General features: G+C 39.7%; 2 protein-coding genes across 2 annotated transcripts in view; both read right to left on the reverse strand.

Moving 5' to 3' along the window:
• Positions 1–4,401, reverse strand: part of abcc10 (ATP-binding cassette, sub-family C (CFTR/MRP), member 10) — a 17,513-nt gene extending 13,112 nt beyond the window's left edge. The window contains exons 1-3 of the mRNA XM_016246612.1: positions 4,318–4,401; positions 3,838–4,061; positions 376–1,747 (exon numbers count right to left, since the gene is read on the reverse strand). Of these exons, the coding sequence (XP_016102098.1) occupies positions 376–1,747; positions 3,838–4,025 (1,560 nt within the window). The 5' untranslated portion in view covers positions 4,026–4,061; positions 4,318–4,401. The remainder of the gene's footprint in view (positions 1–375; positions 1,748–3,837; positions 4,062–4,317) is intronic.
• Positions 4,402–6,629: 2,228 nt separating this feature from the next.
• Positions 6,630–13,403, reverse strand: sp2 (sp2 transcription factor). Its single transcript, XM_016246613.1, has 9 exons — positions 13,344–13,403; positions 12,051–12,127; positions 10,960–11,694; positions 10,596–10,883; positions 9,634–9,702; positions 9,203–9,488; positions 8,925–9,111; positions 7,633–7,826; positions 6,630–7,547 (listed from the first exon to the last, which is right to left on the reverse strand). Exons 1-9 carry the CDS (start codon positions 13,348–13,350, stop codon positions 7,447–7,449), a joined length of 1,944 nt encoding a protein of 647 aa, XP_016102099.1. The 5' UTR covers positions 13,351–13,403; the 3' UTR covers positions 6,630–7,446.
• Between the last annotated feature and the right edge of the window lie 745 nt (positions 13,404–14,148).

The raw sequence follows: 14,148 nt of genomic DNA on the forward strand, positions 1-14,148 counted from the left end.
TATATATATATATATATATAATATTTTTTGATGAATAAAGTTCAAAAGAACACCGTTCATTTTTAAATATGAGCTACATAATATTTGTGTAGAAACCATATATATAATTTTTTTTATGAATAAAGTTCAAAAGAACACCATTTATTTGAAATATGAATCTTTTGTAACATTATAAAAATATTTACTTCACTTTTGATCAATTTCCTTGCTGAATAAAAGTATTAATTTCTCTCTCCCTCTCCCTTTACTTAAGAAAAATTCTTACTAACCCTAAACGTTTAAACAGCAGTGCATTTACTTAAAGCCAAATTAAAGGATTAACAACAAACGAAAACCCTACAGATCATAGACTAAACATATGCAAAGCAATCACACCTTCACTCGTCCGTCCTTGTGTAGCAGCATATGTTTATTGTTTTCCAGAATTCGGGATGCCAGGACTTTATTCAAAGGCACGAGCAGCACGGCCACGGCCACGCCGCCCAAAAAGGCCACGCCCACCTGTAGGTAAAGCAGGTAAAGTGCGAGGACAAACTGGAAGGGAAGACTCCAAACCTCATGGAAGCTGTTAAAGAAATTCACCACCCGGTCCGTGTCGGTGCTCATGAAGTTGACCACCTCGCCCATGTTGAAGCAAGCCAGAGCGGACGCATTGACTTTTAGGGCTTTGCTGTAGATGGTGGAAATCACAGCAGCCCGAGCCTCCAGCGCAACCTTTGATACTTCATAAACAAAGACATTCCTCAGCACGGCAGCAAAAAAGGTACTAGCAAACAGCCCCACGGCACACCACACACCCTTGCTCAGTGGCGCCCCCTCTGTCTCCATGAAACCCACTAATCCACCAAGAAGCAGGGGTCCTGCAAAGGCCAGCATGCTTGCTACTAACTTCAACACACCTAGAAGGTAGTAGCGCAGACCAAAGGCCTTATGCAACACCTGCAGGAGCTTGACATCACGTTGTGCTCCACCTTCACACATCCTCTCTGGCTCGGCCTCGCTCCAATTGTTGTCCTGCAGGTTTCCTCTCGGAAGCCGATCCGGTCTCTCAGGTCTCTCCAGACCTCTCGGATGGAGGCACTTCTGCCAGCACTGGCAGAACCGGAGAGTGACTGCTTTGGTACGTAGCCGATGTGGCAGCTGGAAGACGTCACATGGTTTCTCCAGCTCTCCACGTTTACCTCGTCTGAGCAAAGGGTTCAGCCACAGGTAGAGGAGTCTGGACAGCCAGCTGCATCCATCCTCGGCTACAGTCACCCCTCCATCGGGCTCAAAGGTGACAATTAATGGAGCTGCGTCTTCTGCATTACAGGACAGAAGGTCTCTTTGAGTTCTGTAACAGGGAAAGATATAACCTAAAATGTAAACCAGCACCAGAGCAGCCCTGGTTACCGTCAGAGCTAAACGGACAACCTGCAGTGGCTGTGAGACTCCAAGGTGATTGATTTCTTGAACGCAAGTGGTGAGGATAAAAGCTAGATTAGGGATGGAGAGAATAAGCAGCACAGGAAGCAAAGCGGGACCTCGAGTTCTTCTGTACATGGACCTTTGTAATGCCAAAACGGCCCCAAAATGAACCAACCAGGCCAGTACGCCACATCCATCGGCTAAGACGTCCAGATAGATGCCTGGGGCCTGGAGCTCAAAAACCAGGACCAAGTCTCCAATAAACATGAGAGCCATCAGCAAGGTCGACGCGGCCCTGAAGCCCCAGCCAATGGAAAGGGAGGATGCAATACGGGCAAGTCTGTGGGTAACAAAACAAGGATTATTTAAAAAGATCATTTGAAAATGTGTTTTGGCATCATGAACATAATGAAAGTCAACATGATATGCAACCCATTTAAAAATCAATAATCTGATGTATTTCTAATCGTGCTATCAAACGATTCATTGTGATTAATCGCATCCAAAATAAATGTTTTTGTTTACATAATATATGTGTGTGTTGTGTATATTTATTATGTATATTTAAATACACACACATACAGCATACATTTTGAAAATATTTACATGTATATATTTATATTCATATAATTTATATCGTATATAAATATATTTAATATATAAACGTAACATTTTTCTTAAATATATACATGCATGTGTGTGTATTTATATATACATAATAAATATACACAGTACACACACATATATTATGTAAACAAAAACTTTTATTTTGGATGCTTTTAATCGCGATTAATCGTTTGACAGCACTAGTTTCTAACCATTGACTGGATCATGAATTCAAAACGGTCAACTGTTTATTGTCGATAATGTAGTGATGCATGAATCACAGCTCACTTTCAAAACAATCAGCTTTCTGTTGGTCATCATCACAGTGAATCAGTGTAACCTATTTGAACCCGTAAAAAATCTGTGTGGGGAAATCTTTCGCCGTCTTATGAAATTTCCAATTGTGTGGATTTCCACTGAAATGACTACTAGATCACCCATGAAAAATCACTGAACAATAGTCAATGTGACCATACCTACCTATAGTTTTTAACACATACCATTCAAAAGTTTGAGGTAGATGTAGATTTAAAAAAAGAAATGCTCACCAAGGTTACATTTATTCGATCAAAAATTATGAATTATTATTACAATTTTGATACAACTGTTTTCTATTGTAATATATTTTAAAATACAATTTATTTGGGAGATGCAACACTGAATTTTTCAGCATCATTACTCCAGTCTTCAGTGTCACATGATCCTTCAGAAATCATGCTGATTTGATGCTCAGGATTAATTTCTTATTATTATCAATGTTGAAAACAGTTGTTCAAATGCTTTGATGAATGGAATGTTCAAAAGAACAACATTTACATATATATGTAATATCATTGCGCCTGCTGCACCCAGCAAAGCTCCTTGATTATTACACTGAAACGAGAGTATAGTTCCTAGCCATATCGGCCTAGAAAATCGCAACTTTTCATTTTCCGTCGGTCTTAGTACACGATGTATCTACAGAAGTGTCAAGTTTTAAATAGGAAAAATCTAGAAACTCTTCGGTCAATTTTGAATGATCCTTCAGAAATCATTCTAATATGCTGATTTGCTGCTCAGGATTAATTTCTTATTATCAATGTTGAAAACAGTTGTTCAAATGCTTTGATGAATGGAATGTTCAAAAGAACAACATTTACATATATATGTAATATCATTGCGCCTGCTGCACCCAGCAAAGCTCCTTGATTATTATGCCGGAATGAGAGTATAGTTCCTAGCCATATCGGCCTAGAAAATCGCAACTTTTCATTTTAAAATACAATTTATTTGGGAGATGCAACACTGAATTTTTCAGCATCATTACTCCAGTCTTCAGTGTCACATGATCCTTCAGAAATCATGCTGATTTGATGCTCAGGATTAATTTCTTATTATTATCAATGTTGAAAACAGTTGTTCAAATGCTTTGATGAATGGAATGTTCAAAAGAACAACATTTACATATATATGTAATATCATTGCGCCTGCTGCACCCAGCAAAGCTCCTTGATTATTACACTGAAACGAGAGTATAGTTCCTAGCCATATCGGCCTAGAAAATCGCAACTTTTCATTTTCCGTCGGTCTTAGTACACGATGTATCTACAGAAGTGTCAAGTTTTAAATAGGAAAAATCTAGAAACTCTTCGGTCAATTTTGAGCGAGATGCTAACGGTCTAATCCGATTCAATGATCTATGCTAAGCTAAGCTAAAAGTGCTACCGCCAGACCCGGAGATCGACTGAATGGATTCGAAAACGGTCAAACGCAACTGTTTATCTCTAGGGGAGTAGGAAAATGAGCCTATTTTCAAAAATAGTGGAGTGTTCCTTTAAGACTCACCTGGGCACACTAATGTAACAGGCACTAGTGATTGCCATAACAGCATGTGACAGTGATCCCAGCAGAAGCTGGTTGACACAAGGACTGATGGTGCCATTCTGCCACACAGGAAAAGGATTGTCCACATTAGTGTGACAGAGCTCTGATATGAACTCAGCTGCTCCAAACACACCTGTGTTTCCCCCCATGGTCTTCTGAAGACCCCCGAGGGATGAAATACGGTCCTGGGAGGAAGGAAGGGAAAAGGGTTTGGATGTCAAATAATGGGTGTGTGCCTAGTGAGCAGCCTAACTATACAGCACTTTTGCAGGCAGTTCCCCAGGTTTTAAGACACAGCCAAAGTCAGTAAAAAATATATATTTTAATTATTCTGTGCAAACGTCAGTTCGTTTAACTCTCTTAGTCGCTAGATAATTTTGCAACCTTATACATTGTAGGAAGGTTTTGCTAACGTAAAATATCGCGATTTCTGCTTCTTACCTGTGATTCAGACGTTCAATGTTGTTATTCTCCAGGCATCTTTCACGTCTGCGCGGAGCGTGAAGCCAAACACTGCGAGGGCGCTTCAAAGGGCTCCCCTTCAAAATAAAAGTCAGCAACTTACCGCACACCAAAAAAATACTTCATATAATTTACTTATCCTCATACAAACCCAAAAGAAAGTAGATGTTAGACAGAATGTACAAGCTGTTTTTTTTATACATATAACAAATGTAAATGGAAGCTGGAGCTGTAAAGTGCGTAAAGATTGTCGAGCACAAACAAGGAAATGCCAAAAAAAAAGAAGTGTAGTGTTAGTAAAACACTTCAAGCTAAAATAATGCCAAAAAACGAAAGAAAGAATATATAAGATGCATATATCTATCAGCTCTGATATGAACTCAGCTGCTCCAAACACATCTGTGTTTCCCCCCATGGTCTTCTGAAGACCCCCGAGGGATGAAATACGGTCCTGGGATGAAGGAAGGGAAAAGGGTTTGGATGTCAAATAATGGGTGTGTGCCTAGTGAGCAGCCTAACTATACAGCACTTTTGCAGGCAGTTCCCCAGGTTTTAAGACACAGCCAAAGTCAGTAAAAAAATATATTTTAATTATTCTGTGCAAACGTCAGTTCGTTTAACTCTCTTAGTCGCTAGATAATTTTGCAACCTTATACTTTGTAGGAAGGTTTTGCTAACGTAAAATATCGCGATTTCTGCTTCTTACCTGTGATTCAGACGTTCAATGTTGTTATTCTCCAGGCATCTTTCACGTCTGCGCGGAGCGTGAAGCCAAACACTGCGAGGGCGCTTCAAAGGGCTCCCCTTCAAAATAAAAGTCAGCAACTTACCGCACACCAAAAAAATACTTCATATAATTTACTTATCCTCATACAAACCCAAAAGAAAGTAGATGTTAGACAGAATGTACAAGCTGTTTTTTTTATACATATAACAAATGTAAATGGAAGCTGGAGCTGTAAAGTGCGTAAAGATTGTCGAGCACAAACAAGGAAATGCCAAAAAAAAAGAAGTGTAGTGTTAGTAAAACACTTCAAGCTAAAATAATGCCAAAAAACGAAAGAAAGAATATATAAGATGCATATATCTATCTTGTTTATTTGTTGTTTTAGCTTATTTTGTCTTATTTTAAAGGGGTCATATGATGCGATTTCAATTTTTCCTTTCTCTTTGGAGTGTTACAAGCTCTTGGTGCATAAAGAAGATCTGGTTTTTTTTATACATATAACGAATGTAAATGGAAGCTGGAGCTGTAAAGTGCGTAAAGATTGTCGAGCACAAACAAGGAAATGCCAAAAAAAAGAAGTGTAGTGTTAGTAAAACACTTCAAGCTAAAATAATGCCAAAAAACGAAAGAAAGAATATATAAGATGCATATATCTATCTTGTTTATTAGTTGTTTTAGCTTATTTTGTCTTATTTTAAAGGGGTCATATGATGCGATTTCAATTTTTCCTTTCTCTTTCCTATCGATTTTCAAAGCCAGGGCTCTTTAAATGTGGGGTTTATCAAGGATAGACAAAGAATTTTATTCTGTCAAATCAGATGTAGGTACGTGAACCAAAAAATTGAATTATCCACTCAGTGAAAACCCTGAATTTGGTCAGTGCACATAAATTGGCATTTCTTCACACTTTATAAGTTAGACAAAAAAATAATAAAAGAAAAAATATATAATAAAGCAGGTCTACAAATGCAGTTCCCTGGAAAAAGACAAATTTCTTTAAATATGGGGTGCTGCAGACTAAGGCAACTTTTAGTCAATAAAAAGGGTAATCTATTAGTCTTAGATATTATAGGAATGAAACTATACAACATTTTTTTCCTTCTCATTTACACTGTACAGTCCACATCTTTCATGTTTGGCAACAATAGCCAATACACGTTTGTGTAACAAGTATCCTACATTTTACACCCAAATGCAACAGCGTGAACTCAGACACTATACAAACATACATGAGCACAGATGTTTTTTCTTCTTAAGGCCTCTTTTAGAGAGCTTGGACAAAAACTTGGATGAACTTAAATGGAATGACTGAATTTAGCTAACCATTAAATCCATCAGCATGGACTTGCAAGTACCTTCAATGAAATAAAACAATTCAATTGGTATAATGTAACAACAATCACATTTTTATCACATTGCGTCCTGTTTTGTGAGACATTTCATCCTGCTTTACATGAGAACATAAACACGAGTTCTTCTTTATCTACATTTTTTTTTGAACGGACACATTTGCAATCTTTTAATAAAGACACAACCTGCGTACATTCAATGCCATTTCAGCTTCTTTTTTTTATAAATAAATTATTCCTTATGATGATGATCAACTTTTCAACGTGTAGCAAGTCCCAAGATATTTACCCTCCTGTTTATCTCCTCTATATAAGACATGATTGTCTAACATGGACAAGTATGTAAAAGCCAAAATATTTCTTTTCCAAACCTCCACTAATATTAAAAACAACCAACCAACCAAAGTTATACAAAGTTTCAAGCTTCTGTTTAAAATTCCAAAGCAGACTAAAAAAAAAAAAAATTCATTTATCAACTGTATATAATTAGAGTTTGTCCAAAGCGTCGCTTTTGTATTCAAATTTGCCATAGTATGTACAAATGTATGTTTGTATGTATGAAAACAAACATTTACACAATAAAAGCCAGAAACACTGTCCATTAGCTGCTACACTTCATGTGAGGGGCTTGGTTTAGCTAAAACACACCAAAAACATGTGAACAAATTTAAGTGCAGGGGGGAAAGTAGCGAGTGTCTGTTGGTGCCGAGACAGACGTCTTTTCTGCTCCGTATTACAGAGGAATCAGCCAAAACACAACTGGTATCCATGTTCTTCATGAATCCCAGTTGAGGGCCACACTTTACGGCCAGCCAGCGTTTCTCTGTTGATGAGGGCGAGTAAAAAAAAGTGGTCAGCGGGAGTTTAGTTTACCCTGAAACGGCTGGTCAAAACAGGTGATCTTCCAGGGCCCCGTCATACATGTGAAGGCAGGTTGACCTCTGTTTCCTCCCATCTCACAAGCCCTGGGAACAGCATTTTTCTTTCTTATCCCCCTCATCAAAGTTCTTGAAGTCCTGTGAAAGACGACGTTCACAGGCTCTTTGTGTTGATGTGTGTTTTGTAATGCTTTGTGAGGTGGTCACTCCGCATGAAACGTTTCTGACACTTATTGCACTCAAAGCGTTTGTCTCCTGAAAACGGACAAAAAATGGGGAGAATTTAAACACTGATGCATCACACTTGTTTAGTGCATGTGTGTATTTGAAGCTTGCATACCCGTGTGTGTCCTGGCGTGTCGTTGCAGCTCGTCACTGCGTGTGAATCGTTTTCCGCAGAAGACCCAGCTGCACACAAAGGGTCTCTCTCCCGTGTGCAGTCGGACATGCGCCCGCAGCAGCGAAGTCTTTCGAAAGGTCTTTTCACAGCCTGCTATGTGGCAGATGTGTTTTCTTTTCCCCACCTCTCCTGGCCTGCAGCATGTAAAAAGTGATTTTTGACACGTGGAGTATTTCATTTAACGACAGCCACTCATTATAAAATGGTAATCAACACTAGGCCATTGAGAAACTTGATCATTGTAAAATCTGATCTGAGATCTGCATCAGTTACATCCGAACGGTAGTTCATCTACACGGGATAGAACCCAAACCAGTTTGCTGCTTGACCATTTGAATTGATATTTATCAGAGAAAATATCATTATTATATAATATACTTATCAGAGAAAATAAATCCATATCTATAACAAACTTTTGAGTAGCCTACTTCTAGACTATTGGCCGCGCATTGCTAAAAAGTATGCATGCACATTCAATTCAATTCACTTTATTGTTTTTACATCTTTATGCAGTGCAGTTTCACTAAAGCAACAAAAATAATTTTAATTATTAATAATATTATTATTTTTACTATTTTAAGCAAGATATTTTTTATATATATATATTTTTTTTTACAGTATACAAGTTCTGTTGTGCATCACCTTATTTGACAAAATATGTCATGTTTTGTTGCAAATTAATTGTTATATTTTCAATTGATTGCATTTCAAAAGATCCACATCTTTTAGTCCATTAATTAACGTCTTGTGAAGCAAAAAGCGGCATGTTTGTAATAAACAAATCCAAAACTTGAAACGGTTGCTTCCGGCTGAAATACCATAATAAGTCCATAATGATACTTCCTGAATCAGTGAGAAATATGAACAGATCAAGCACCGTTTAACAAGTGAAAACAGTCCTAAGCAAATATGTCAGTGGATTTTGATGTGAGAAAACAACTTTTTCACTGAGAGAAGCATTATTATGGACTTCTTTTTTTTTTTTTGGCAATAAGTGATGGTTTAAAGTTAAATTGCCTCAATGGTGAACATTACTCATCTACATCTTGGATGACCTGAGCGTAAACATTCATTTTTGGGTGAACTGCTCATTTACCGGTATCAAATTAATATTGTAATAAATATCAATATCAAATAGCATGGGGAAAACAAATTGTGATATTTTAGCCATATCGCCCAGACCTACATTACCCCAATTACAAACAAACCCCTTATATGTGAAGCTTTCCCACCTCTTTTCTGCGTCTTTGCAGTTCGGACAGGTGCAGGCCATGCGCCGCTTTTTCTCTCCTGGCTGACTCTGCAGTTCCAGTGCGAGTGTCTGTGTCTGTTCCACCTGCATGGTCTGCATCTGTGTCTGCACACCGCCCAGCTGCAGACCTGCACCTGGAACCGTCTGCACTGTGAGATGCTGCTGGCCTAAAAGACACCAGTCAAAATGCAGCCAAGATCATGTTAACATCACATCACAAGCTGAATGTCTGTCGAAATGAAGCACTCGCTCACTCACCCCCAGCGTTGGTGATTGTCACAGGAACACCCTGCACCTGGACACCATTAATATTGATGGTCTGAACTGCCTGAGCAGCAGAAGTCAGCTGGGCTGCGTTCAGTGTTATCAGCCCCCCTCCAGCCGGGGCGAGCTTAGGGAGAGTCCTTTCTTTCCTTGTCCCCGTTTGAGCCTTTTTAGTGGCCATGGCAGGTGTGGACGTGCTGGTGGGTGTTGTTGGCGTGGTAACAGTTGTCTCCTGTAGCTGTACAGCCTGCCATTCACCTGAGGCTGTTTTAATCAGCACCTGGGAGAGCAGAGCACATGCATGACATCTTTAGATAATTGTTGATTTTTCTTAACTTTTTTAGCAATGGAATCTTAATTGCCCTAGTTTAAACTTGATTAAACCATAAAGAGGAAAAAAAACTAAAAGTGCTTTTCTGATGTACCTGTGTGGGTTCTTGGGGGGACACCTGCATATTGGGCGTGACTGTCTGTCTCTGTGGTACAGGGTAGGGCTGCACGATTAATCGAATGCGATTGTCATGCGCGTTTAGTCAGTAAAGCCGGTTCTGTAATCAGCAGTAAATCATCATCACGTGCTTTCAGATGGAGCAGCATTTACTACACATAGCCGTAGTTCACTGAAAAGTTGCGCAAAAAAAATCAATAGATTTTATTGCGCGATTCTGAAATCGAAAAAATCGTTTGCGATAATGACAGCTGTTTGCATAGCTCACATTTTTACTCCAAACTCACTTCATAATGTTAGTCGAGTGTTTGAAATAAATCCTTCTGTGAGATGGTGGCTTCTTAGATAGAATAAGGCACGCAACATATTTCATAGTATTCTAAGCAGTGATAAAGGCATTGCATTATAAATATACTTTATTTTAATGAAAACAAAGGGTGCCGCGACTAAAAAAAGAATGAGAAACACTGATTTAAAGTTTAAGTATGTTTATTTAACATTTATTTTTTAATCCATTTTCAAATTTCATAAATATCAATTAAAATAAATTAATTAATATCTGCATCGGCAGTCAAAAAACCAATATCGGTCGACCACTATACTTAACTGTCATGTATAATAATGTCATGATCAAACAAATCTTAAAAATGGCAGATTTTTAAGAATAATATCACATCTTGGTATGTTTTAAATTTTGGGGTGAATAGGACCTGTTTTGTGCAACCTTTGCGCAACAAAAACAAAATAACTGAAAATCCCTTGATTTTCCCTTGAGACACATGCCAACATAGAACAGTGTAAACCACAAAGGTCATTTTGATGTAGAAATCTGTCAGATGAGACAACATCCAGGAAACCAGCAATTGGGGAAAATTTTAAAAAAAAATCAATTTTAAGCTAAAGCAGGAAGCCAAAGCAGAACTACAAAAACACACTTACCTGAATAATGTTGTCGGCTGTGGTCTCTATTAGCAAGGCTTCAATCTGTTCAGCTACAGGTGGTGGTGAGGCCGGTTGAGGGGTCAGGGTGGGCGTGGCTATAGCCACCTGTCTCTTCCTCCCCCTCTTGCCCTTCACTGGAGCAGCAGCAGTCTCCGTAACAACCTGCGCTCCTCCCACCTCGCTCATACTAACATTGAGTGGGAGTGTGAGTCCACTGGGGAGCCGTACAACGCTGGCATTATTCTGCCGCCGCTTCTGAGAAGACGGCTTGATCGCCACCGTCTTCTGCTGGGAAATTTTAAAAAATCAAAATTTTAAGCTAAAGCAGGAAGCCAAAGCAGAACTACAAAAACACACTTACCTGAATAATGTTGTCGGCTGTGGTCTCTATTAGCAAGGCTTCAATCTGTTCAGCTACAGGTGGTGGTGAGGCCGGTTGAGGGGTCAGGGTGGGCGTGGCTATAGCCACCTGTCTCTTCCTCCCCCTCTTGCCCTTCACTGGAGCAGCAGCAGTCTCCGTAACAACCTGCGCTCCTCCCACCTCGCTCATACTAACATTGAGTGGGAGTGTGAGTCCACTGGGGAGCCGTACAACGCTGGCATTATTCTGCCGCCGCTTCTGAGAAGACGGCTTGATCGCCACCGTCTTCTGCTGGGGGGCCGGGGCCAGAGGTGGTGTGGCAGCCTGAACTGTGACGGGTGAGGTGATAATGGCCTGGTTGGTTCCGGGGATGATCTGGATCTGGCCTCCCTGAGGCATCATTTGAATGGTCTGAGATCCCTGGAACTGAGGAATCACTTGGTACTGGATGTTGGCAGTGGATGTGCCTGCTGGACGTGAAGGGCTCTGAATAGTGAAGACAATAGGGCTGGCCCCTGATGAACCAAGTCCCGTGGGCAGCTGGATAACATTTCCCTTTGCTGAGAGGAATCCGAGGTTTTTGGGTGGAGCCGGGGCAATGGGGGCGGGCTTGATGGGGTGCAGACGGCGCGTGGTTGGCTGAGACGGTAGCGTGCTGACTGGGGCCTGGGCGGCCGGAGGCCCGATCTTACTGCAGGTAGCCGCCAGAAGTGCCAGCGGGGAGGGCTGTGAATCCTACATGAGAGTGTTGATACACAATTAGCAGCAGGAAATATTTAACAGAGTTTGACTAACATTCTACAGTTATCTCCTTTTCATTAATTAAAAATGAGAATTTGAACTATACTAACTATAGCAAATGGAAGATTTTTCTCAATATTTCCGAGACATTTTATTTGAATGTCATAATATGAAATTTATAAAAACATATATTGAGATAACCAGTAACGGTAGTTTCATTAAAGCATTTCAATTGACTTCTTTACATTTCATTGATAACATTAAAATAATTATTGGCTTATCGGGTAAAAATTTGATTATCAAAGCATCCCTAAAATATGGTCTAAAAATACAGACAGATGGGACCTTACTTGAGAAGTGTTGGTGGAGGGCTGAAGATATTCACTGGGGCTGACTGCGACAGTGGTGGCCATACTGTCCTTTTGATCTGTGAGAAAAAGGTGAATATTAATGCAAAGAAAACATCAGAACTCTCCAATCAATCAATTTCCATTTGACAGTCAAATAATGCAGCAGGACAGTCAAATGAATCCTGTGCTTAGACTGTGCACTGTGATCAATGTTTGCATAGAAACTGGAAATACTGAACAAATCAAATAATCTGATTGCTCTGTTCAAAGCAAAATAAACAAAACAGAAAGGCATGCACTTTCAGTTATGACAGTGTAGCTAAGGAGGCGTTACCTGTGATAATCTAAGAGTCAGCGGGACAGGGTTTAAAACTCAATCCACTAATAGCACACCATAAGATGTTCTCAATCCTGGTCCTGAAGTGCTGGGCTTCGTCAGAACTAGGACTGAGAGCCGCTGCTCTAGTATACACACATCTATGGTAAACACCCAGCACTGACCCCGCATGTATTAAGATCTCAGGTCCCAACCCAAATAAACACTTGACGTTATGGTGCTTGCTAATTGGCTGTCAAAGCTAGCAAAATGAACTGTTTATCCACATTTACTTGAACGGGATCAAAAGCATAGCAAGTCTAAGGGAATTACACCACAGTGAGCTTTCTGCCATCATATTTAACGGTTTTGCAACTTTACTTGAAAGAATGCCTTGCTCTCATAACAAGCTAATCAGGCTGAAAAGCAGGGCACAGACGCTAATAACCAACGCTTGTTTATTTACAGCAAAAGTCGTGGTTGGAGAGAAAGAAGTGGCGTTTTTAAGCTTATATAAAAGCAACATACAGTTTAGTTAAAGCTGCAAGCTGAAACAGCGGCTAACGGGCTAAACGTCAGATGCCTGCAAGTGGTTGAGTTATGCTAACTGAATTCTCTAAAATATCTGTTTAACCCCACATTATATTATGTCTTATTCAGCCGTTTACGTCTTTCTACGAGCATGCAGTGCGCTATTCAAAGGTTATTCTGTCTGCGGGCAGACAAACTCAAGAGTGCGCTGATGGAGGAGGAAACTGCTAGCTTAGCATGCTAACTAGCCAGATAAACTCTTCGCTGCGGAAAAGAACCGTGATTCCGGAAGTGTGCATTTGGTACAATCGCCGTGCTACGCATGTTTTTTTTTTTTTTAACTCGTGTGTGCTAGCTACGACATAAAATATATATATATCGGTTTATTCGCTCAAGAAAATGTTTAAGATAGTAATATAAACACCAACGTTATAATTCCTACCCACCGCTCATGACGACATTCACTCTCCGTGAAGCCTTGAAGAGCCCACACGAGATACCGCCCCACCCGCGACCTCTGGCCAATCAGGTTGCTTGTCAATCAACGCGAGCTCGCGGTCTTGACCAATCACAGGACGGCATTTGTCTGATTGACGTTTGTTCCGGCCAATAAGATAAGGTCGTTTTTCTATGACAGCTGAATGATATATTTTTGGCCAATAGATTGTCGCGCTTTCAGGAGAAAGGCGGGCGTTGTGAGGCAGTCAAAATCATAAGCCGAGCCAATAATATACAGGCTTGAATTTCCCTGACGATTAGCTCGCCCAGTTAGAAATGGGTAAAGCATATCAATCAAAAGTAATTGACAAGAATTTCGATCGATCAGCCTGTGTTCACTCTGTTACTTTTCTATTGCAATATGAAAGCAGGTGCACCATACATAAGAATATATGGTTGTTATATATGGTGCATCTTTGACTTTTCAACATGGCATTTTACATTTTGTATATGCCATATTGTTTAGTGACCACAATAGTAGTTAGATTTCATGTTAAGGCATTGTTAGCTGAATATATAAAACCAAAGGATGGAAAAAATGTGTGTGTTCATACTCATACAGACAAATTTGTACTCAGAAGTGAATTAAATCTGGCACAAAAAAACTCTTTTTTTGGACTTGCACAGTTGGAAATAAATTATAAATACAAAGGTTTTGTTTAAAATTGTAAAAATGCAGAAAGTTTTCTGTTAGGGTTGGGTTATAGAACTAGCTGTATATAAAAACAATAAAAGTCCATGCAATGTCCGTAT

The sequence above is a fragment of the Sinocyclocheilus grahami genome, unplaced genomic scaffold (genome assembly GCF_001515645.1).
Source record: "Sinocyclocheilus grahami isolate Dianchi unplaced genomic scaffold, SAMN03320097.WGS_v1.1 scaffold804.1, whole genome shotgun sequence".
NCBI classification, from domain to species: Eukaryota; Metazoa; Chordata; class Actinopteri; order Cypriniformes; family Cyprinidae; genus Sinocyclocheilus; species Sinocyclocheilus grahami.